Source organism: Maniola hyperantus, chromosome 28, assembly GCF_902806685.2.
Source record: "Maniola hyperantus chromosome 28, iAphHyp1.2, whole genome shotgun sequence".
Classification (NCBI taxonomy): Eukaryota; Metazoa; Arthropoda; class Insecta; order Lepidoptera; family Nymphalidae; genus Maniola; species Maniola hyperantus.
The window spans coordinates 2,598,333-2,623,354 of NC_048563.1; the positions used below are offsets into that span (position 1 = coordinate 2,598,333).

The 25,022-nt window shown below is 40.4% G+C and overlaps 2 protein-coding genes across 9 annotated transcripts in view; one reads left to right on the forward strand and one right to left on the reverse strand.

The window, feature by feature from the left end:
• PAPLA1 (Phosphatidic Acid Phospholipase A1) overlaps positions 1–25,022 on the forward strand; it is a 109,617-nt gene that overhangs the window by 24,146 nt on the left and 60,449 nt on the right. The window contains exon 1 of one of the 5 annotated variants that reach the window (XM_069508334.1): positions 344–491. The exons of the other annotated variants lie outside the window; for them this stretch is intronic. The gene's annotated coding sequence lies outside the window, so the exon portion shown is untranslated. Of the gene's footprint in view, positions 1–343; positions 492–25,022 lie in introns of those variants that run through there. 5 annotated transcript variants of the gene reach the window in all.
• Positions 1–25,022, reverse strand: part of LOC138404444 (uncharacterized) — a 50,887-nt gene that overhangs the window by 14,787 nt on the left and 11,078 nt on the right. For all 4 annotated transcript variants that reach the window (XM_069508363.1, XM_069508362.1, XM_069508361.1 and 1 more), the window contains exons 2-11: positions 18,902–19,458; positions 17,844–17,961; positions 17,526–17,759; positions 12,853–12,953; positions 10,483–10,647; positions 9,560–9,682; positions 9,316–9,435; positions 6,421–6,550; positions 3,834–3,957; positions 3,098–3,249 (exon numbers count right to left, since the gene is read on the reverse strand). In XM_069508363.1, coding sequence (XP_069364464.1) covers positions 3,098–3,249; positions 3,834–3,957; positions 6,421–6,550; positions 9,316–9,435; positions 9,560–9,682; positions 10,483–10,647; positions 12,853–12,953; positions 17,526–17,759; positions 17,844–17,961; positions 18,902–19,402 — 1,768 coding nt within the window. In that variant the 5' untranslated portion in view covers positions 19,403–19,458. The remainder of the gene's footprint in view (positions 1–3,097; positions 3,250–3,833; positions 3,958–6,420; positions 6,551–9,315; positions 9,436–9,559; positions 9,683–10,482; positions 10,648–12,852; positions 12,954–17,525; positions 17,760–17,843; positions 17,962–18,901; positions 19,459–25,022) is intronic.

The following is a 25,022-nucleotide window of genomic DNA, read 5'->3' on the forward strand; positions in this document are numbered from 1 at the left end:
TCTATGTCTTTAACTATACCCACGCAAAAAATCACGTCAATCGGTTGCTCAGTTGCGACGTGATGGAAGGACAAACCCTTTGGTTTCTACACGGCATCGTACCGGAACGCTAAATCGCTTGGCGGCACGGCTTTGCCAGTAGGGTGGTAACTAGCCACGGCCGAAGCCTCCCACCAGACCAGACCAGAAATTTAGAAATTATAAAATTACAAACCCCTGCCAGGAATCGAACCCGGGACCTCCCTAATAAGACCACAGCGCTCACCACTGCGCCAGGGAGGTCGTCAAAAATAATACGTCCTTTTTCTGGCAGTCGTGTAAAAAAACAAAATTGTCTATGATGTCACGATGGAAAGCGAAATATTTGAATTTCGAACGCGGTGTATCCCCTGTGTGAACCGAGAATGTGCAACACGTGTGCCCTTGACCTACAGAGAGTGCGTCGCCATTTTGCCAAGATGGCCGACACCTGTCAGCGATACATCGAAAAGGTTACATTTTTTATGATTTATATTTTATTTTTATAGTGCATGTTATTGTGTTTCATTTTGCAGCTTTTGTTTATTGTATACTTGCTTATGCCCGCGACTTCGTCGGCGTGGACTACACAAACTAACACCTATTTTACCCACTTAGGGGTTGAATTTTCAAAATCTTTATTAGCAGATGTCTACGTTCAGAAAATTTTTCAATTTTATTTTACATAAAAATAGAGTAATTTCTATGGGAAAATATTTTTTTACAAAATTGAAAAATATTTGTCGTTTACGCTTTGTGACGTCATTAATCGCTTTCCGTACAGCGTGCAGCGTGACGTTAATTATTAATTTGAAAATGAGTAAAAATCATGATTTTTGTTAAATTATTCTCTTGAATAATGAAAGCCCCATAAACTACCGCTACACAAAACATCACATCATTTTATTACTACAGTCCAAGACCCTATTCCCGGTTTTCGGGTTTTCCCTTTACTTGTACTATAAAGTACCCTATAGGTTTTGATTCCCTTGACAGGCTTGACACTGTCAGACAGACAGACAGACAACGAAGTGAGGTTGCTTTTTCTCTGGAGAAACGGAACCCTAAAAATGAAGTGTATGTAACATAAGTGCTCAATACTCCAAAAAACTAAATTACGTTCGCGTGTTCATTACATTTCGGGTTTTGATTATCCTAACTTAATTATGTATCAACAAAAAGAGTTGCAAAAAATAATTAGTTACTAGTAGGTAACTACCTACTAAGTACTTAAGTAGTTTTTTTTAAAGAATATTAGCCATGTTAAACGACTAATATTCCCCTCCAACTAAGCGTCAAGCTTGTGCTAGGAGTAGGTACGACAATAGTGCAACGGGCGGGGTTTGAACCGTCGACCTTTCGGTTTTCAGTCCACTCCTTTACCCGTTGAGCTATTGAGGCTCTAGTTTTATTGCATGTTTTACATTTTACACCATTTAAGTCCTATCATCCATACTATCTATACTAATTCCGGTACGATGTACCTTACGGAATAGCCTAGCTGTGATAGCCTAGTGGTTAGGACGTCCGCCTTCTAATCGGAGGTCGGGGGTTCGATCCCGGGCACGCACCTCTAACTTTTCGGAGCTATGTGCGTTTTAAGTACCTATTTAAATATCACTTGCTTTACCGGTGAAGGAAAACATCGTGAGGAAACCTGCATGCCTTAGAGTTCTCCATAATGTTCTCAAAGGTGTGTGAAGTCTACCAATCCGCACATGGCCAGCTTGGTAGACTAATGGCCAAAACCCTTTTCACTCTGAGAGGAGACCCGTGCTCTGTAGTGAGCCAGCGATGGGTTGTTCATGATGATGATCCATACTAATATTATAAATGCGAAAGTGTGTCTGTCTGTCTGCTTCAGTTGGTTTCACGGCCCAACAGTTCAACCGATTTTGATGAAATTTGGTACAGAGTTAGCTTACACCCCGTAAAAGTACATATGCTACTTTTTATTCCGGAAAATTAAAGAGTTTAAGGGAAAGACATATTAAGCTACCTACTTTTGTCTCGGAAAATCAAAGGTTTTCACGGGATTTTCACAAAAACCTTAATCAATGCGGAGTAATCATCTAGTTTATAAAAAACATACTAATATTATATATGTGAAAGTATGTTTGTCTATCTGCTAGCTTTTCACGGTTTGACAAGCTACTTACAGAGATAGCTTGTATCCCGGGGACGGACCTAGGCTACTTTTTGTCAGGGAAAATCAAAGAGTTCTCACGGGGTTTTCACAAAAATCTTAGGTAATCAGTGCGAAGTTGCAGACAGTTTGTCTGTCTGCTAGCTTTTCACGGTCCATCTGTTTAACCGTTTTTAAAGAAATGTATAGAGATAGCTTGTATGCTAGGTAAATATATATTAAGCTACTTTTGTCTCGGAAAATCAAAGGTTCTCTTGCTCTCTCAATGCGAAGTCGCAGGCATCGTCTAGTTTACCTTAGTTTAGAAAAAATATAATTAATGTAATCATTAATTAGGCTCAGATTGGTACCTACTTGTTTTTTTTTTGTGCATAGTTTTGTTGAAATTTAAACTTTATGTAAGTAAGAATAAAGTTCTAATTGAATATTTTAGGTACTTCGTTGACAGCTACATACATACATACATACATTATACACGGGTAATGAACTTGGGTGATGTTTTTGCTATAGCGAATCCCGTTTTGATAACCGCCATGGAGGACCAAAAAATTGCGGTCATAAACGACTCGGTTTTTTTGAAGGAGGTTCCGTAAATAATATTGGTACTGATTCTGAGCACAACTAAATTTTAGAGCATTCGCATCCTCTTCTTACTAATGTAATATGAAAAGGACAGACATAGTTTGACAGTGGGGCCGATTCTCTTGTACACAATCTCTAAACTAAACTAAATTAACAGGTCTAAATCTAATGCCATCCTTTTCCGCGAGCAGCATTATGAAAGGGATAGCAATAGATTTAGGCGTGTCATTTTAGTTTAGGTTAGAGATTGTGTACAATGGAATTAGCCACATTTTAAAGTTTAATTTAGAGCCGTTAAATCTCGTGACTTTAGCTGCCAATCGCGAGCGAATCGTGAAAAGAAGTTCTTACCTCTCGGTTCTAGCTCCACGTAGAGATGCAGGTTGGTCCGCGCAGAGACGCTCAGGGTGTAGTCACAGGTGTCGCAGCGAATGCTCAAGTGCCACATCCCCACCAGAGCTGATGTGTCGATCGAGGGCACCACTGCTGGCAACACCGACAGCCTAGCGAACAGTACGTAATGTAAAAAATAGCGCTCGCTGCGCTCATAGTTGCAGTCGATGCACCTCTTGCCGTCATATTTGATTTGTAAGCATCAATCTATAAAATAAGTAAAAAATTGCGCTGGCTTCGCTCGCCTTTATTGCTCTTTTGCTTTACTCACATCTATTACCTAGATGGCCTGTGGTAAATAATTTAACTTTGTATGTAAAGTGTGTTAATAAAGAATTTATCTATCTCAACGTGTCTTGCGCTTGAAAGCATTTTTAAGGTTCCATATCTTCAAAAAAAAAAATGCAATCCTTATAGGATCACTTCGTTGTCTATCTGACCCGTTAAGGAAATCAAAACTTAGGTTAAAAAAATAGGTTTACCCCGTTGACCTAGAATGATGAAATTTAGCACGTAGCAAAGTCTTGAAGTAGGTACACTTGTAGTATAAGTATATAAAGGGTCAAATCCGAAAACCATGAATTTGGGTTTACATTACCAAAAAAAAAAATCTTGTACAATGGTACGGAACCCTTCGTGTGTGAGTCCAACTCGCACTTAACCGCTAATAAAATGCTAAGAAAAAGTGACTTACATGTCAATATCCAGGGTGGCTCCTGGGAAGACGAGGTAGACATCCCTCGGAGTCAGGCTGTTGGTCTTGGAGGTTGGAGAGAACAGCATCACTGACGTCTGGTTGTACAGGTCGATTTGTGGTGCTACGGGACGACATGATTGATTAGAAGCAATATTCTTATAAGGAGTGGACTGAAAACCGAAAGGTCGACGATTCAAACCCCGCCCGTTGCACTATTGTCGTATCTACTCCTAGCACAAGCTTGACGCTTAGTTGGAGAGGAAAGGGGAATATCAATCATTTAACATGGCTAATATTCTTAAAAAAAAATATGATCAAGATTATTAAGTTACTAGCTGATGCCCGCGACTTCGTCCGCGTGGAATTAGGTTTTTTAAAAATCCCGTGGGAACTCTTTGATTTTCCGCGATAAAAAGTAGCCTATGTCACTCTCCAGGTCACAAAATCACGTCAATCCTTCGCACCGTTGCGGCGTGATTCAAGGACAAACAAACACAATATGGGTACTGAGGTACTAGGATGGGTACTGATTAATTGAATAACCCCATGTTGTAATCTAATGGGATCATCGCCGAAGGGAGTTGATTCCACAGATTGCGTGTGCGTGGAAAAAAAGATCTGGCACAACGGACGGTCGAAGTGCACCAGACACCCAGGTGGTGAGGGTGAAATTGTTTGCGGTGGCGTGCGGTGCGGTTGTAGAAAATGGAGGGTGGAATGAGATCAAACAACTCTTCAGAGCGCTCCCCATTATAGAGGCGATAGAACACGCAAAGAGGCCTTACGTCTCTGCGGTGCTCCAAGCTTTCCAAGGAGCCGGTTAGTTTGGGAACGTCCACAAGTGGAACAGCCCGCCTTTGGATCCGATCAAATGGAAGGAGTTGGTACTGGGGTGCTCCGGCCCAAAGGTGAGACCAGTACTCCATATGTGGGTGGACTTGCGCTTTTTTTTTTAAGGAATATTAGCCATGTTAAATGACTAATATTCCCCTTTCCTCTCCAACTAAGCGTCAGGCTTGTGCTAGGAGTAGGTACGACAATAGTGCAACGGGCGGGGTTTGAACCGTCGAACTTTCGGTTTTCAGTCCACTCCTTTACCGGTTGAGCTATTGAGGCTATAAAACCCTTCAGGTATGGAACGGAACCCCTAAAAAGTCTCTTCGATTAACAATCATTTGATAGACCTCAACCGTACCGTTCGTACAACCGTTAGACGTTGGGGTCCCAAGGTGCTGGAATGGCGACCTCGCACCGGAAGACGCAGAGTTGGAAGACCCCCACTAGGTGGACGGACGACATCAGACGAGTCGCAGGGAGCGGCTGGATGGCGGCGGCGCAAGACCGTTGCGTGTGGAAGTCCCTACAAGAGACCTATGTCCAGCTGTGGACGTCTATTGGTTGTTGATGATGATGATGATGATAGACCTCATTAGTCTCATATGAGGTACATATATCCGGATTCCGGATATACTTGGTTGAGATAATAATTCCGAAACACTCGAACATAACCTTGTTGCGATAATTCATTATAATGATAATGATTTGAGTTACGGTCCACTGTTGTGGACAAATTGCGAGTTTTATTGTTGACTAGCTTATTCCCGTGACTTTGTCCGTGTGGTTTTAGGTTTTTAAAAATCCCGTGGGAACTCTTTGGTTTTCTAACTAACTACTCTATGTCGCTCTCCAGTCTCCGGTCAGAAAGGGAAGAAATACTCATCATCATCATCATGATCAACCCTCCCCATGGTTTCCTCTCAGAGTGAGAAGGGTTTTGGCCAATAGTCTACCACGCACACCTTTGAGAAACATTATGGAGAACTCTCAGGCATGCAGGTTTCCTCACGATGTTTTCCTTCCCCGTTAAAGCAAGTGATATTAGTTTACTTAAAACGCACGTAACTCTGAAAAGTTAGAGGTGCGTGCCCGGGATCGAACCCCCGACCTCCGATTAGAAGGCGGACGTCCTAACCACTAGACTATCATAGCTTCCTTCTTCTTTTAGCTATTTAATCTGTATATATAATAATTGTCATAGGGACAAGGATTAGATAGAAAGAATTTGTAGGGAGTCAAGAAGGCGCCCTGGGAACGAGCCACCGAGCAAGTACCGAACGGGCGCCCTCCCACGCGCCCATATAACCGCGAGGTTGGTGGGGCCATGGGAGGTGGTGGGTTGTCCTTGTATTGAGGGGTCTGCCAACGCTGTGAGATTGCCATTTCAGCACCTTGGGACCCCAACGTATATCGGTCTCTATCGTCACCGTCCTTATGCCTAGTAAAGTAAAAAGGCTTTATTGAGATACTAGCTGATGCCCGCGACTTCGTCCGCGTGGAATTAGGGTTTTTAAAAATCCCGTGGGAACTCTGATTTTCCGGGATAAAAAGTAGCCTATGTCACTCTCTAGGTCTTAAACTATAATCATGCAAAAAATCACGTCGATCCGTTGCTCCGTTGCGACGTGATTGAAGGACAAACCAACAAACAAACACACTTTCGCATTTATAATAAGGGTACTGATGACCACTGACCAGGGTCAGGACTTCACCACCGCCGCATCTTGCGAATGTTGTGGACACTTACCATCATTAGGTGGGTAGACAACCGCATGGTCCACGTCTCCTTCTATGAATATCCTCAGAACAGTGACTCCGTTCTCGATTGGTATGCCCAGGGTTATGGCTTCTTCACTAAGACGTCTCGTGAATAGAGTCTGTGGAGGGAGATAAATTGTTTACAAAAACTTACTAGCATAATGGTGATGTGACGGATAGGAAGGAGTAAGGGCGTTTGTGTACTCATCCGTGATTTCACGGATCCGTCAAGAAATTCTAATCGAATACACGTATTTGTATGACGGCCACTTCGAAGAATCACGGATACGAATTGAATACGGATGAGTGCAGAAACGCTCTTAGCCTGCGGCCCAGGTGGGAGCGGTTGCGTCCTGCCGCTTTCCGGTTAGCTCTTAATATATACAAGAAATTTTAGGATGCCGAGCGGCATCGCAGCCGCTGCCCGCCCTGCAGGACGCAGCCGCCCCCACCTGGGGCGCACGCTTAGACGATAAGTTCCGGTAAAAGGGGTTGTTCCGTATTCATCCTATGACGTCTCATACCAGAACTATTCATTGCTCTTCACTAATAGCACAATCGTCATATTTAGAACGAGAGGAAAATTAAAATTATAGCATGTACGAGTATATATAGTGTATACCTAATATTTTATCTTTTTAACTAGCTTATGCTCGCGACTTCGTCCGCGTGGACTACAAAATTTCAAAACCCTATTTCACCCCCTTAGGAGTTGAATTTTCAAAAATCCTTTCTTAGCGGATGCCTACGTCATAACAGCTATCTGCATGCCAAATTTCAGCCCGATCCGTCCAGTAGTTTGAGCTGTGCGTTGATAGATCAGTCAGTCAGTCAGTCAGTCATTCAGTCAGTCAGTCAGTCAGTCAGTCACCTTTTCCTTTTATATATATAGATGTCGCCAGAGAGCTCTTCAATAAATTCTAGTAAATGTATGAGTTGATACTCCAGTTGCAATCCTCAATCTATACTTCGGTTTAAAGAATTTATTCTCAAAAAGAACATACTGTTCACTTACATTAAGATTAATTATATATACATTTTAGTAACTACTAACACAGACGCATGCATTACAAATTCAATTTTTAAATTTTACTATAATATACTTAACTATGTCTATACCTAATTATAATATTTTTTATCTACTTCCATACTAATATTAGAAATGCAAGTGTGCCTGACTCTCTGTCCGTCAGTCTCTCTGTCTGTCTGTCTGCTAGCCTTTCACGGCCTATCCGTTCAACCGATTTTTACGAAATTTGGTGCAGCGATAGCTTTCATCCCGGGGCTACTTTTTACATAGGCTACTTTTTATCCCGGAAAATCAAAGAGTTCCCACGGGATTATTAAAAACCTAAATCCACGCGGACAAAGTCGCGGGCATCATCTAGTATTAAACATTTTTATAACCTTTTCAGGGAAAATCCTGTCGTGGGTTCTTCCAAAATCAAAGACACGGTCAAAGACGATCCTTCGAGGCGACTTTTTCTGATTCATTCAAGTGTGTTGTTAGGTGTTTGTGAAGCGAATGAAGAGAAAAAAGCCCGGTCAAGTGCGAGTCGGACTCGAACACGAAGGGTTCCATACCATTAGGTACTTGTGCTAGACATTGCTAACTGCCCATGATTCTAGGTCAACGGGAAGTACCCTATAGGTATTAATTCTTTTGACAGGTCTTGACAGACAACGAAGTGATCCTATAAGGAGACCCTTTTTCCTTTTGAGGTACGGAGCCCTAAAAACGATCTTTAGAAGGGGCTTTTCCGATTTATTCAAGTGTGTTGTTAGGTATTTCTAGCAAATGAAGAGGGAAAAAATGTGATGTTATTCAATAAACTTTTTATTTATTACCTCAATTGGTAGGTGCTTCAGTTTTTGTGGTTTATTTTATTTTATTTTATTTATTAGGAACACACACAATACATTAATTTAACACAAACTACGACACTTATAGACAAACACAGGCTGATAAATATATCTATAAAATGTGTACACAGCATTTGCAAAATATCTAGACAAATAAAAAGAACTTAATAAGTTTTGATAACTACTATTGCATCAATTAAACGACAGGTTTTGCCACGTTAACGAGGATGACTGACTGATAACCTAACCTAAGGATAACCGTCTTATGCGATTCCTGATGTATGAAAAATCAGTACCCTTATTATAAATGTGAAAGTGTGTTTGTTTGTTGGTTTGTCCCTCAATTACGTCGATGGACGTGATTTTTTGCATGGGTATAGGTAAAGACCTGGAGAGTGACGCAGGCTTTTTATCCCGGAAAATCAAAGAGTTCCCACAGGATTTTAAGAAACCTAAATTCACGCGTACGAAGTGCGGGCATCAGCTAGATATTTTATATATTCTAATAAAAATAAACCAAGCAACAGAAACCCAAGTTTTTCTCGTAATCGGGTTTCAGTTATCAACTTTAACTTGCACTTTTGTATTATAAAGTTCCGCTAATTAATGCTCTCTTCTATTGAACACTAGATTATGCACGCGACTTCGTTCGCGTGGACTAGGTACATAAATTTCAAGCCCCTATTGCAACCCCTTAGGAGTTGAATTTTCACAAAACCTTTCTTAGCGGATGCCTACGTCATAATAGCTATCTGCATGCCAAATTTCAGCCCGATCCGTCCAGTAGTTTGCGCTGTGCGTTGATAGATCAGTCAGTCAGTCACCTTTTCCTTTTATATATTTAGAAGAAGATATTTCTACGGCTGTACTCACGTATCCAGTCGACGTTAGCCCGACTTGTTTCGAACCCATCCGGGGTCCTTTTTCAAGCGGGTAATTCGCGCGCGCATCGCGTTTAAGACTGCGCGCCGCGCGTGCCGCTGCCCGCACAGCCCATTGTGAGGGTGGCTCTTAAACTTACATCAAAAGCATGAACGTTCGGATGATGGGTTATCCTCGCTCGCCTGGCTTCAGGCATCAGCATCGGCTCCCACTCTTGCAGCTCAGTTTCTGATGCCAGGTTACTGGAACTGTCTGTGTCCTATAACATATTTTTATTAGTTCCACTAAAAACCTAATATAATTAAAAGCGTCCCAAAAGACACGTTTCGGATGTTCAAAGAATCAAGTTTTGGCCTTAAAACTACAAATTTGTTAAAACTTACAGTGATCTGCAAAGAGTAAGGCAGGACTTCTCCCTCCGTGTGTGAGGACACGTTCCTCAGGTCCTGGAGGGCCAGTTCCGACTCTATCGATGGGTGGTTCGGGTCCGTCCATATTGTGTACACCTGGGAGAAAAGATAAAAAACGTTAAATGTTTACGTACATAGCTATATGTATAACAAAATCTGATCGCGAGCAATTTACTCTTATCCGTTGACGAGTTCCATTGTCTATCTTCGAAGATGTTCATTAGATCTTCACCAAATTTATATGGGACCACCTTGGAAGAATAACCTTGCAAACAAAAAGAATTTTCGAAATCGGTCTAGACGTCTTCGAGTAATCGGGGAACATACATTTTAATAAAAAACAAAGATTCCGACGAATTGAGAACCTCCTCCTTTTTTGAAGTCTGTTAAAAATCTAGAAAGGAGTAATTTTTGGAATTTTTTCTAACAAGGAAATTGTATCCAATCGTGTTTCTATTTCATGCGGAGTTTAGATTAAAGACCTAAAAATCACATAATTGTTGAATCCGAGTTATCGTATTTATAGTTTTTAAATAAATTGCTTCCATAATTATTAATCCCTAAAAAAAATAGGCGGTGGCTGCTGGGCTATATGTAAAGTGTGCTACTACCTTCAACGTATTCTCTACTAAAGCCCTCAAGGCTCTGAGAAGAGGAAGAAGCAGTCTCTGAGGATCTTCAGCCCCTTTGTCAGTCACCACGAACAGGGCGCTGTCGTATGGCACCAGTTTCGCTGCTGACGCTAAAGCTCGCATGTTCCCACCATCTTTACATTCACAACTGATATGCCCTTTCTATTTGCACATGCTACAATGATTGACTTTTAGGCCTTTACGTTTTTACTAGTCTAAAATAACATTTGTGACTTACTACAAGTTTGTAAAGCGTGCTCTTACCTTTAACCTCTTCTCCACTAAAGCTCTCAAAGCCAGTGGAAGTCTCTGAGGATCACCAGCCCCTTTATCAGTCACCACGAACAGGGCGCTGTCGTACGGCACCAGTTTCGCTGCTGACGCTAAAGCTCGCATGGTCCCATCATTTGTAGAATCAGAGTAGACTCCCTGTAAAAGAAATAGGAATTTCAGTTCATTTTTATTTTAATTTTAAATAAGAATATTAGCCATGTTAAATGACTAATATTCCCCTTTCCTCTCCAACTAAGCGTGAAGCTTGTGCTAGGAGTAGGTACGACAATAGTGCAACGGGCGGGGTTTGAACCGTCGACCTTTCGGTTTCAGTCCACTCCTTTACCAGTTGAGCTATTGAGGCTCTATAGGTTCATATTCATTTATTACTAGCTGCCCCGGCGTTTTTCTCTCCGTAAGAACCATCCTCGTACTTCAAGGAATATTATGAAAAGAATTAGCGAAATCGGTTCAGCTGTTTTCGAGATTTGCGATCAGCACCACATTCAGCGATTATATATAGAGATATTCATTTTATTTGCGTTATATACATGGTATATTTTACATAACACAATGTGACCTTGTGAGGTATTAATTTTCCAAGGCAAAAATTTATAAATGTAAATAGCTTATACCCGCGACATTATCCGCGTGGAGTACACAAATTTCAAACCCTTATTTAACCTCCTTGGGGTTTGAAATTTCAAAAATCCTTTCTTAGTGGATGTCAACGTCATAATAGCTATCTGCATGCAAATTTTCAGCCTGATCCGTCCTATAGTTTGAGCTGTGCGTTGATAAGATCAGTCAGTCAGTTAGCTTTTCCTTTTATATTATATAATATGTATGTATGTATATAGATATCATAAGTGTGACTGATTTATGTTTTCATGTGTGCACCTGTCTTGGTCTATTGTTCTGTTGTGTCGGTAAATTCACGGTATGATTTGTCTTTTATTGCAAGAATCGGCTTACGGCATTATTGTAACGATGTTTAAGGTCAAACACCGCACGTGATTTCAATTTTTGAAGTAAGATTTCTATATCAAGTGGGGTATCATATGAAAGGGCTTTACCTGTGCAATCTAAAACCGATTTTTGTTTATTTTTATGCATCATAGTTTTTGAATTATCGTGCAAAATGTCGAAATAATACGACTGTAGTACGGAACCCTCGGTGCGCAAGCGTGACTCTCACTTGGCCGGTTTTTAGGGTTCCGTACCTCAAAAGGAAAAACGGAACCCTTATAGGATCACTTTGTTGTCTGTCTGTCTGTCTGTCTGGCTGTCTGTCTGTCTGTCTGTCTGTCTGTCCGTCTGTCTGTCTGTCAAGAAACCTACAGGGTACTTCCCGTTGACCTAGAATCATGAAATTTGGCAGGTAGGTAGAAGATCTACCTACCTGCCAAATTTCATGATATCAATAGGTATATCGAAATATTACCTATAAGTACTTACATTTTTAGGGTTCCGTACCTTAAAAGGAAAAACGGAACCCTTATAGGATCACTTTGTTGTCTGTCTGTCTGTCTGTCCGTCTGTCTGTCAAGAAACCTACAGGGTACTTCCCGTTGACCTAGAATCATGAAATTTGGCAGGTAGGTAGATCTTATAGCTGACATTTGGGGAAAAATCTGAAAACCGTGAATTTAGGGTTAGTACACACAAAAAAAAATTAAATTGTGGTCATGAACTAATAATTAGTATTTTCAACTTTCGAAGTGAGATAACTATATCAAGTGTGGTATCATATGAAAGGTCTTCACCTGTACATTCTAAAACAGATTTTTGTTTATTTTTATGCATCATAGTTTTTGAATTATCGTGCAAAATGTCGAAATAATACGACTGTAGTACGGAAACCTCGGTGCGCAAGCGTGACTCGCACTTGGCCGGTTTTTTTATAATCACCACTTTACGAAATCACTTAAACTTATTAGAACTATCATAAAGCTGTTAAGCAGCTCATTCCCAATTTTCTTATCATTTAAAATATAAGAAAAGTATTATTTAAATTTGAAACAATCCTTTACATTGTAATAGGAAGTTATCGTATTTATGAAAACTTTGAACTTGTTGAGAGACATCTCCAACTTCAGATTCGCAACCCGTTGAGCTATGTCAGTTACTGTGGTTCTTCTACATCTTACTCTGGATCATAGCCCATCATAGCTCGTTCCCGTACGTCTTACTCTGGATCAAACCCCAAGCATAGCTCTCTCATCGCCCGTTGAGTGACTCTGCATTGACCATTTCTTTTTATCTGGTCAGTCCAACGTCTCGGGCTACGTCCGCGGGATCTCGTTTCTCCGATCAAGCTGATTAATGGGTTGAGAGTTGTCATAGCACAAGCAAACTTACTTGGTACTTCAGCAGCAACTTGGCCAGGGCGTCAGCTACTGCTCGGTCACAGTTGCCGCCTGGAGAGGGCTGCAAGTTGTGACGGGAACGCCAGTTCACACCTGCCAACAATTAAACCAATTCTTTGTTTATTACTAGACTAGCTTATGCCCGCGACTTCGTCCGCGTGGACTACACAAATTTTTAACCCCTATTTTATACCCTAGCCCTCTAACAAATAAACCTGGAATAGCGGTGGAATAGTTATACTCTATTTTGTCTTTTTCCTTCAAATGTCAAATTACTGATGACAGAGAAAGACAAAAGAGAGTATAACTATTCCACCGCTATTCCAGGTTTATTTGTTAGAGGGTTAGGGTATAAATTTTAAATCTAAATATATAAAACGAAAAGGTGACTGACTGACTGACTGACTGACTGACTGATCTATCAACGCACAGCTCAAACCACTGGACAGATCGGGCTGAAATTTGGCATGCAGATAGCTATCATGACGTAGGCATCCGCTAAGAAAGGATTTTTGAAAATTCAATCCCTAAGGGGGTGAAATAGGGGTTTGAAATTTGTGTAGTCCACGTGGACGAAGTCGCGAGCATAAGCTAGTATTAGATAAGATAGATAAGTGTAAATTACAAACTTTCGCGATTCTAACTTCAAAACTGACAGACTTTCATGCAAACTTCAAACCCCTATTTTACCCCTTTAGGGGTTGAATTTTGAAAAATCCTTTCTTAGCGGATGCCTACGTCATAATAGCTATCAGCACGCCGAATTTCAGCGCGATCCGTCTAGTAGCTTGAGCTGTGCGTTTGATAGATCAGTCAGTCAGTCAGTCACTTTTTCCTTTTATATATAAAGATGATGCCTGCGTGGATTAAGGTTTTTAAAAATGCCGCGAGAACTCTTTCATTTTTCGGTATAATAAGTTAGCTCTAGCTTTATTATTATAAGACCTATATTAACTCTGGTATACATAATAATATATTCGGTAATAAATTAAATTATTCTTAAGATTTAAGTGTTTGGGGTTAGGTAGGTATTAAAGTCGGTTTTAATTTTTTTGTAAAAAAAAGATTTTACAAATTTTAGTGGCCCTATTTTATTAAAATATATGCTATTATTATTATTAAGCCTTTATTTCCTTATCTTACATAATTTTTGCTTATTTCTAAACTTAACTTTTACAATTTTGTTTCTTAACCTAATATAGTTATAGGTATAGTGGCATAGTTTATTATTTAAATCTATATGTGTATATATATCTATCTAGTCTTATGTATGTCTATTATATTTTATTTGTATGTATTAGTGTATTAACAATATGTATTTTATATTCTTAGTATATGGTTTAGTTTATTTACCTATTGGTATTTAGGTTTATTTTACACCACCTCCCATTGTCCATTTGTTCGTTTTTTCCCTAGCGTTAAGGTTGTCTGGAAGAGATCGCTATTTAGCGATAAGACTGCCTTTTTGTACCTACTTATTAAGATTTCTTTTTGTAACCTGTCATTTGTGTTTCTGTGGTGCAATAAAGTATATACATACATACATACATACATATAGTACTATGATATAATATACTAAAATTTTTTAGATAAGGATCCCTGAAAAAGAAATTAATATATGCTATGCCTGGTTAAAAATCTACTGTTTACTATTACACTGATCCCGAGCAATTCACTCTTATCCGTTGAGATGTTCCATTATCTATCTTCGAAGATGTTCATCAGATCTTCACCAAATTTATATGGGACCTTGGAAGTATATCCAAACAAAAAATAATTTTCAAAATCGGTCCAGGCGTCTTCGAGTAATTGAGGAAAATACATAAAAAATATAAAAAAAGCAACAAAAAATTCTAACGAAAATTCAAAATTGGCTCACTGACACGCCTGGATTGACGGATTGCGCCTCATTCCCTGGTTGCCATGTCGACCTGTCGCAAACTATAGCTACACCAAGTCCATGGTCGGAATATGTTTGGTGCCTATTGGTATCACCGGTTAGTTAGCACGTAGTTAGTAGAACCGTAAGCTAACCTTGGTTAGAGAACGTCCAGTTATGTAAGGTTCCGCTCCACTTAGCGCCGATCGCAATTCAGCAAAAAGTTTTACTATAATTGGCTAGCGAAATTACTTATTGTGTCTGAACACTTTGGGAAATTGATATTATGTTAGGTGTAATGTAAAGTAAGCTGTGATAGCCTAGTGGTTAGGACGTCCGCCTTCTAATCGGAGGTCGGGGGTTCGATCCCGGGCACGCACCTCTAACTTTTCGGAGTTATGTGCGTTTTAATTAATCTTTAATATATAAAAGGTGACTGACTCTATCAACGCACAGCTCAAACTACTGTACGGATCGGGCTGAAATTTGGCATGCGGATAGCTATTATGATTTATGACGTAGGCATCCGCTAAGAAAGGATTTTTGAAAATTCAACCCCGAAGGGGGTGAAATAGGGGTTTGAAATTTGTGTAGTCCACGCGGACGAAGTCGCGAGCATAACCCATCGCCGGCTTACTACAGAGTACGGGTCTCCTCTCAGCGTGAAAAGGGTTTTGGCCATTGTCTATCACGCTGGCCATGTGCGGATTGGTAGACTTCACACACCTTTGAAAACGTTATGGAGAACTCTCAGGCATGCAGGTTTCCTCACGATGTTTTCCTTCACCGTTAAAGCGAGTGATATTTAAATAATTAAAGCGCACATAGCTCCGAAAAGTTAGAGGTGCGTGCCCGGGATCGAACCCCCGACCTCCGATTAGAAGGCGGACGTCCTAACCACTAGGCTTTCACAGCTTTTGATGATGATGATTTGGTTCATAATAATTATTTTCTTATTTTGTTCCAGGTAATTTGACAATTTATAACTTTTTAAAGTCGGCTGCATTCGATCTATCATGGTAAGGCAACATTATTACTATTTTTTAATTCAGATACAAGTTAGCCCTTGACTGCAATCTCACCTGGTGGTAAGTGACGATGCAGTCTAAGATGGAAGCGGGCTAACTAGGAAGGGGTATGGTTGTTTTCGTTTTTGATAAACCCATGCCCCTTTGGTTTCTACACGGCATCGTACCGGAACGCTAAATCGCTTTGCGGCACGGCTTTGCCGGTTTGGTAAACTGGTAACTATCCACGGCCGAAGCATCCCACCAGACCAGATTGGAAATTTGGAAATTATAAAATTCCAAACCCCTGCCGGGAATTGAACCCGGGGCCTCCCACTAACAAGACCACAGCGCTTACCACTCCGCCAGGGAGGTCGTTAAAAACTCAGTTTTACTGTTGGTTTATTTGAAATTCGTAACGATTGGCAAATTGGTAAACAAATGAGGAAACTCTTACCGTCCATTGGTACATTTAAGATGGATTTTAGTCATTTGATTTTGTGCAATTTTAATTTAAACACTTTAAAACATCATATTTTACAAACGGATCTAGAAATTGAAAAATGATGTTCCCACACCCACAGTATTTTAAAAGACCTATTCAACATTACCCCACACTATGGGGTAGACGAGAAAAAAAAATTCACCCCCACTTCACGTGTAGGGGAGCTACCCTAAAAATATTTATCACTATTTTATTTAACCACTTTGTCGGCATTTCTAGCACTAATAGTCTCTGAGATTAACCGAGGACGGACGGACAGACGCACGGACATGGTGAAACTATAGCTTACGTCAATTATTAATACGTAGGGACGTAGATACGTCTAGAACTGTTCAAGTAATTTAACGTCACTAATTGACAATTATAATCGTTATTATTATTACGCAAGAAATTAATTGAACTAGAAAATCAATCATTATATCATTATAGAAGGTAATCCTATCAAAGAGATATCCTAGGTGTACAAAAGAAACAGTGTACTGCCGGTCGAGTTGATCATCCAAAAAAGTGGCAACTCGGCCATTCGGACGAGTTCCTTTCGGTCGAGATGTCACCCAATTCGTTTGTTGTCTGCCACGTATAACTTGAATACATTCACGGAAAGCGTCTTCTACCTACGTACGCGTACGCGACAGATCGAGATAACAATCGGGGAGGGAACGCCCCGCACAGCCCCCGCGCTAATCCGGTGCGGGATAGCGCAGGTGACGTGTGGGGCGTCATACCCCGATCGCCACATTGGGGACCGGAGCCAGGAGTCTTCCAGCCAGGATTTGAGGGTCGAACTCTTGCTTAATGCTGGGAAGAGGGGGGTTTGTTGATTTTCCGCTCAGCTTACCGTTAGAGTCATATCCCACAATTACCCCGTCAGTCACGTTAACCCGTTCTGCCGCTAACTCGTTCCAGACCCACAGAGCCCTGTTCAGAGCGAGGGGCTGAAGAGGCACGAGGATCCCCGCTGGGGGCCGGAGCACGGAGTCTTCCAGCCAGGATTTGAGGGTCGAACTCTTGCTTAGTGCTGGTATAGGAGATTTGTTGATTTTCCGCTCAGCTTACCGTTAGAGTCATATCCCACAATTACCACGTCAGTCACGTTAACCCCTTCTGCCGCTAACTCGTTCCAGACCCCCAGAGCCCTGTTCAGAGCGAGGGGCCGAAGAGGCACGATGTTCCCCGCTGGGGGCCGGAGCCAGGAGTCTTCCAGCCAGGATTTGAGGGTTGAACTCTTGCTTAGTGCTGGTATAGGAGATTTGTTGATTTTCCGCTCAGCTTACCGTTAGAGTCATATCCCACAATGACCACGTCAGTCACGTTAACCCCTTCTGCCGCTAACTCGTTCCAGACCCCCAGAGCCCTGTTCAGAGCGAGGGGCCGAAGAGGCACCAGGATCCCCGCCGGGGGCCGGAGCCAGGAGTCTTCCAGCCAGGATTTGAGGGTCGAACTCTTGCTCAATGCTGGTAAAGGACGGGGTTTGTCGATTTTGCGCTTGTCTATTGGTTGTTTGTCAGCTGGAAAAGAAAGGGCTTGTTAATTTCTTGGCGCAAAGCACTCATAGACTGAATTTGGGACTACGTTTTCTAGACTGTACCTACTTTCTGTCTTCGGGTTCCTCTGGCCTGAGACCTCGTAGTCCTCCAGGTCCGCTTTTGGAGACGTCTCCTCTATGCTATCTATGGACCTTGTCGTAGCCACGAGCGAAGGTGATTCTGACTGAAATGTTTTAGATTATCGGTTTAAAGAAATTTTTCTCAAAAAGAACGTACTGGTACTGATTCTGAGCACACCTAAAGTTTAGGTGTGCTGAGTGCTCTTCTTAATAATGTAATATGAAAAGGACAGACACAGTCTGACAGTTTTAAATTTAATTTAGAGCCGTCAAAAGATTAGCGGTTTAAAGAAATTTTTCTCAAAAAGAACGTACTGGTACTGATTCTGAGCACACCTAAATTTTAGGTGTGCTGAGTGCTCTTCTTTATAATGTAATATGAAAAGGACAGACACAGTCCGACAGTTTTAAATTTAATTAGAACTGTCAAACCGCATGACTATAGCGGCCAGTCGCGAACCTATTGTTTAAATTTGTAGCGTGCTGTAAAATATAGTCTTCAAATGTAAAATTCATGTTCCATCCCGTTTTAGCAATATTAAAAAGAAAAAGATGCAGATACTCTAAATTTGGTTTAAAGAGAGACTACAGAATCGGTGCCATTTTTTAAATTTGTAGCGTGCACTAAAATTTAGTCTTTAATTAATTTAAAATTCATGTTCCGTCCTTTTTAGCAATAATAAAAAGAAAAAGACATTTTGCACGATAATTCAAAAACTATGATACATAAAAATAAATAAAAATCTGTTTAGAATGCACAGATAGAGACCTTTCATATGATACCCCATCTGATATAGTTATCTTACTTCGAAAATTGAAAATACTAATTAGTACTAGTTCATGACCACAATTTAATTTTTTTTAAGGTTCCGTGCCTCAAAAGGAAAAACGGAACCCTTATAGGATCACTTTGTTGTCCGTCTGTCTGTCTGTCAAAAAACCTACAGGGTACTTCCCGTTGACCTAGAATCATGAAATTTGGCAGGTAGGTAGATCTTTTAGCTGACATTTGGGGAAAAATCTGAAAAAAAAAAGAAAACATACCTGTATGTTGACTCTGCTCTCATTTTGACCATCTTGTACGCTGTCTCTATTGTAGAAGTTACCATCCATCATGGACACAGTGTAGCCCGTCACAGACTCTGTGGCGTCTTGTGGCGTAGTTTTAACTTCATAGTCATTTCCATCTGTACTCTCTCTGTTGCTTTCGTACTCTGTATCTATCTTCTCTACTACATTTTTATCTGTCTCTTGTGTATCATCATAGATAACTGTAGATAGAATATAATCTGTAGGTACAGTTGTCTTATCGACAACTTCTTTTGACTTGTCTATTGATTCGTCTTCTGTTCTCGCGAACATATGTTCTGGTTCAATCATTTTTGGTTCAGCATTTATTGAATATTCATCGTAGTCTCTCAATATTTCGATTGGTTTTTGATTGTCACTAATGTTTTGGTTTAAATCACTTTGGCTATTGGTTTTTATTATAAAGTTCACTAAAACTAGTATAGTTAGTTTCGTATTGTCACTGATAGACGCCATGTTGGTTATTTTAAGTCACTTCACTGTTAGCACATTGTTTTCATGTACTTTTGTTTCTGTAAGATGAAGATGAACAATTAATTGACTATTTTTAGGGTACCGTGATCTCCAGAGAAAAAATGAATCCTTATCTAGGGTCACTTCGTTATCTGTCAGTCTGTCTGACGTGTCTGTCAAAACCCGTCAAAGGAATATAGTACGGTATAATAACATTGTAAATTGAAAAATTAAAAAGAGCAACCGCCGAGTTTCTTGCTGGTTCTTCTCGGTGGGAACGGCGTTCCGAACCAGTGGTAAATTAAAACTACCTGACTATTCATAAACACTTGTAAAAAGTTTACATGAATAAAAAAATTATTATTTATATTTATTTAAGAATCAAAGCCTATAGGATGCTTCCTATTAACCTTGAATCATATTTGGCAATGTCTTACAGCACAAGTTAAGAGAAAAATCAGCAAACCGTACATTTGTGGTTAAGTCCATCACAAAAAAATAAAGTGTTATTATTACTAACAATTAGGTTTAAGTTTCGTGTAATTACTAACACCAATAAGTATGATCCTTGTTGGTCGAAATAAAAACTTTTTTTTTTATTAATTTAATATTTATAAATTTATATTTTTATAAATTTAAAAAAAAGTGACTGTCATAATATAAATACTAGAAATAAAAATAAACTTGTAATGCCCGCCTCTAGGCTCAGTAAAGTTAGCAATTCATTTGCTCGTAATTCCATACGTTTCTATAATAAGCTTCCAGAAGACATATTGGAGATGTCTCTCAACAAGTTCAAAGTTTTCATAAAACGTGAACTAATTGAAAAATCCTATTACAATGTAAAGGATTATTTAAATGATAAGCAAGCTTGGGAATGAGTTGCTTAACGACTTTGTGATAGTGATAATAAAAAGAATTCCCGGCTGAGTTTGTTGTGGGCTCTTCTCAGACCTGGGCGCGTTTGGAACCCTCGTAGCTTTAGTTTTAAGTTTGCGTAATAATTATCACCACTATATCTTACAAATCTAACACCATACCAGACCATCAATAAGATTAATTTATTACCTATTTTGAATAAATCATTTGACTTTGACTTTGACTATTTATTACTTGTGGTACTGGTACTGAATCCTCTGTGTGCGAGTTTTTTTTAATTTGATCTATATTTAAAGGTGTCAAAAGTTTTGATTTCACTCCCTACCGGCCAAGCGAATTAGCTTAGAATTAGAATTAAAAAAAAAAAAAGATGCCGTGTAGAAAACAAAGGGGCATGGGTTTAATAAAAACAGCCACGTTAGCCCGCTTCCATCTTAGACTGCATCATCACTTACCACCAGGTGAGATTGCAGTCGAGGGTTAACTTGTATCTGAATAATAAGCTATTATGACGTGGACATCCGCTAAGATTTTTTTTTGAAAATTCCACCTTTAAGGGTTTGAAATTTGTGTAGTCCACGCGGATAAATAGGCTACTTGACAATTTTTTTAAGTTGGTCTTAAATGGTTAATATTTGTCCTATTATATCAAAAAAATTAACACTATATTTTTTTGCGCCCTAAAAACCGTAAAACTTTAATTTAAAAAAATATTTTTCTTAGACAGGTGAAAACACTTCACACACGCATTTGTAAACAACAGTATAACCACAGGGTTATACTGTTGTTTACAAATGCATGACGTCAGAGCACAGATAATCTATCGGCCAAACATGGCCGACAGTGTTTTCACCTGTCTAAGAAAAATATTTTTTTAAATTAAAGTTTTACGGTTTTTAGGGCGCAAAAAATATAGTGTTAATTTTTTTGATATAATAGGACAAATATTAACCATTTAAGACCAACTTAAAAAAATTGTCAAGTAGCCTATTGCGGGCATAGGTTAGTTATTCATATAATGGTAGAGGATTTCTTGGGGATACAAATTCCCATATTGTCCTTGCCAGGAATCGAACTCAGGCCCCCATAAGAACACAGCGTTCACTACTGCGCCAGGAAGGTCGTCATAAAGTAATGGCAATTACGCCTGACGTATTGTAGTATTTCAATGTATAATTATAGTGTTTACAACTAGCTTTTATGTTCTGTTTATTGTAGTTACTAGTAGTACATATCTAGTAGTAAAACGGGTTTAGCAGTCGAAGAGGGCAAGAACGATCACTGAGGAGAATAATTAAATTAAACTCATGGATTTTCCTTATTTTTAACATTATTAACTTTAGAATGACACATCGGCTTTGTAGGACCTTTGTCAATCATACCTACATGACGTTTTGTCGGTCTCAATGACAGGGACAACGCTCTACAAATCTGCTATCTCCTTCTAAATGTCGATGTACATTACTTTCTGCCTCGTACTGTACCATATTATGAGTACTATTGTCATGTTTGTGCTGATATTTAACGGCATATTATTAGTGTCCTAGGACCTAGGTTACCCTTTCGGTCTTTTTAAAACCAAAAAATCAAAACCAAAATTTATTATTTTTAGGGTTCCATACCTCAAAAGGAAAAAAGGAACCCTTATGGGATCGCCTGTCTTCCCGTTGACCTAGAATCACGAAATTTGGCAGGTCGGTAGGTTAACAAGTAAACAAAACTTATCACTTCGTTGTCCGTCTGTCTGTCGTGTCTGCCACCCGCACGTCACCGGTGCTCGCCCGCACCGAGTTAGCGCGGGGGCTGCGTGGGTGTGCGGGGCATTCCCTCCCCGATTGCCATTTTAACCAACATAGAGCCTCAATATCTCAACGGTTAAGGAGTGGGCTGAAATCCGAAAGGTCGGCGGTTCAAACCCCGCCCGTTGCACTATTGTCGTACCTACTCCTGGCACAAGCTTTACGCTTAGTTGGTGGGGAAACGGGAATATTATTCATGATAAGCATGGCCAATTTTCTTTTTAATAAAAAAAAAACCTTGCGTTCTATATCTTATTATTTTTATTAGTATAGATTACATAAACCGCCTTTCGATTCGATCAAGTTTCGATTCAACGGCTGTTTACTGGCGATGATGGAAAAAGAAAAAAAATTGACAAAAAATCCAAAGGAATTCGGCTCCATCGACACTGGCGCACGTGCCCAATTAAGGATGAGAGTGAGCTTAAATTAAGGTGAATTGGTTCCGTATACATTTAAAGTGAACTGAAGTAATTAGGAAGGTGAATAGGGGTCTTGGAGTGTTTTATGAGAAGTATATCAGCCTTTACATAAAGTAGAGCCTCAATAGCTCAACCGGTAAAGGAGTGGACTGAAAACCGAAAGGTCGACGGTTCAAACCCCGCCCGTTGCACTATTGTCGTACCTACTCCTAGCACAAGCTTGACGCTTAGTTGGAGAGGAAAGGGGAATATTAGTCATTTAACTTGGCTAAAAAAAAGTTTTTTTTTTATAAAAATGGCGAGCAAACGAGCAGACGGGCCACCTGATGTGAAGTGATTACCGCCGCCCATGAACATTTGCAGTAACAGAGGAACCACCAATGCGTTTGCCTTTCGGGAATTTGTTGATCCGCCCCTTGAATAACCCCATGTGTATTTAAAATAGTATTAGTATGGATTAAAACTACCACTTTTCTAAGTCACATCGGCAACAAATTTTGCTGCTACCTAACGCCAACCAAAATACCTTTTCACGGGCCATCCGTTTAACCGATTTTGAAGAAATTATGCTCAGAGATAGCTTGCATCCCGGCGACGGACGTAGGCTACTTTTTGTCCTGGGAAATCAAGCCAGGGGATTTTTAAAATCCAAAATCCACACAGGCATCTTCTAGTGTTTGGTAGATGGTAAAGGGTTTTCATTGAGTCTCGCGGATCCCCGACTGTGGTGGGATACCAAAAAACCGGAGCCACATTCTGACATAATGGGCTGTGAGTCACCCGGCCCTTCGATACGCGATGAGTTGGACAGACAGCAACAACATTACGTACTGTCAGCAACAAAAACTTTACCTTTTGATTTTCATGGGCTTATTTTTCGGTATATAAAGTAGCCTGTTCAGCCCCCCAATTGTGTCAGAATAACCATTTCATGGCAATCGCAATCGTCAAGAAATTCTGCCCTTTGATTGGTTGATTCGTTGTTTACATTTTTTCACAGCCAATCAAAGGGCAGAATTCATGACGATTGCGATAGCCATGAAATGGTTATTCTTACACAATTGGGGGGCTGGTCTTTAACTATGTTCATGCGAAATGAACTATGTTCATTTTGACGACCTCCCTGGCGCAGTGGTAAGCGCTGTGGTCTTATTAGTGGGAGGTCCCGGGTTCGATTCCTGGCAGGGATTTGGAATTTTATAATTTCTAAATTTCTGGTCTGGTTTGGTGGGAGGCTTCGGCCGTGGCTAGTTACCACCCTACCGGCAAAGCTGTGCCGCCAAGCGATTTATCGTTCCGGTAAGATGCCGTGGAGAAACCAAAGGGGCATGGATTTATTAAAAACTCCATACCCCTTCCAGGTTAGCCCGCTTTCATCTTTGACTGCATCGTCACTTACCACCAGGTGCGATTGCAGTCAAGTGCTAACTTGTATCTGAATAAATAAAATAAATGCAAAAAATCACGCTGATCCGTTGCACGTGATTGAAGGACAAACCAACAAACAATAAACCAACAAACACACTTTCGCATGTACAATTTGATACGCGATGACTTGAATCTGTTCTGTTTTTAAAATTCAGAATTTTTAAGGGATCTTTAAACCACTAGGTATGTGATTATTCCAGACCCATAGCACCCGAAATCTCGATCAATCTTAAATCTGGGCCAGCGTGGCGGACTATGGCCTAAATCTTTCTCATTCTGAGAGGAGACCCGTCTTCAGGCTATCCGGCACCGGGTTAACGCGTGGGCTGTGCGGTTGTGCGGGGCGTCCCCACTTCGATTGCCATCATGACCTGTCGCGAACTATAATAGTACATTATGGTACAAGTGTGTAATGTTAGTGATTACCGCTGAGGCGCCAAATAAAAACTCTATAACTCACTTGTGAAGCAATGAAAAAGTCACAGTTTGATTATAGGTGTCATTATGTGCCTAATTACGGTGAAATTAGAGCCACTTTATGACCAAGTGTGATGAAAAAGTAGGAGTTCCGTAGGAGAACTAGAGTAACCGACATAGCTCAACGGGTTGCGAAGCTGAAGTGGCAATGGGCAGGGCACATAGTTCGTACAACCGATAGACGGTGGGGTCCCAAGGTGCTGGAATGGCGATCTCGCACCGAAAGACGCAGTGTTGGAAGACCCGAAGTGTTGGAGCCTCTAGATGGCGGCGGCGCAAGACCGTGGTTTGTGGAAGTCCCTACAAGAGACATACGCCCAGCTGTGGACGTCTATCGGTTGATGATGATGATGATGATTGCAGTAAATAAGCTTGTTTTGATGCAATACGAACCAGCAAATTGCATCGCCGGCGCCGGCGCACGGTTCGAGAATAATTTAGGTGGAATGGTATAAAAAACTAGTTTCGGATGACCCAAATGTGTTGCGACATCTGAGGACATAAAGAGATGTTTTAAACTTTAAATAAGTACAAAAGCCGATTTCTGCTAAGTACTTTTGTGTAATTAAATAAAGCGCCCCGCCCCGACTTCGCACGGGTGCAATGTACTACAGTATG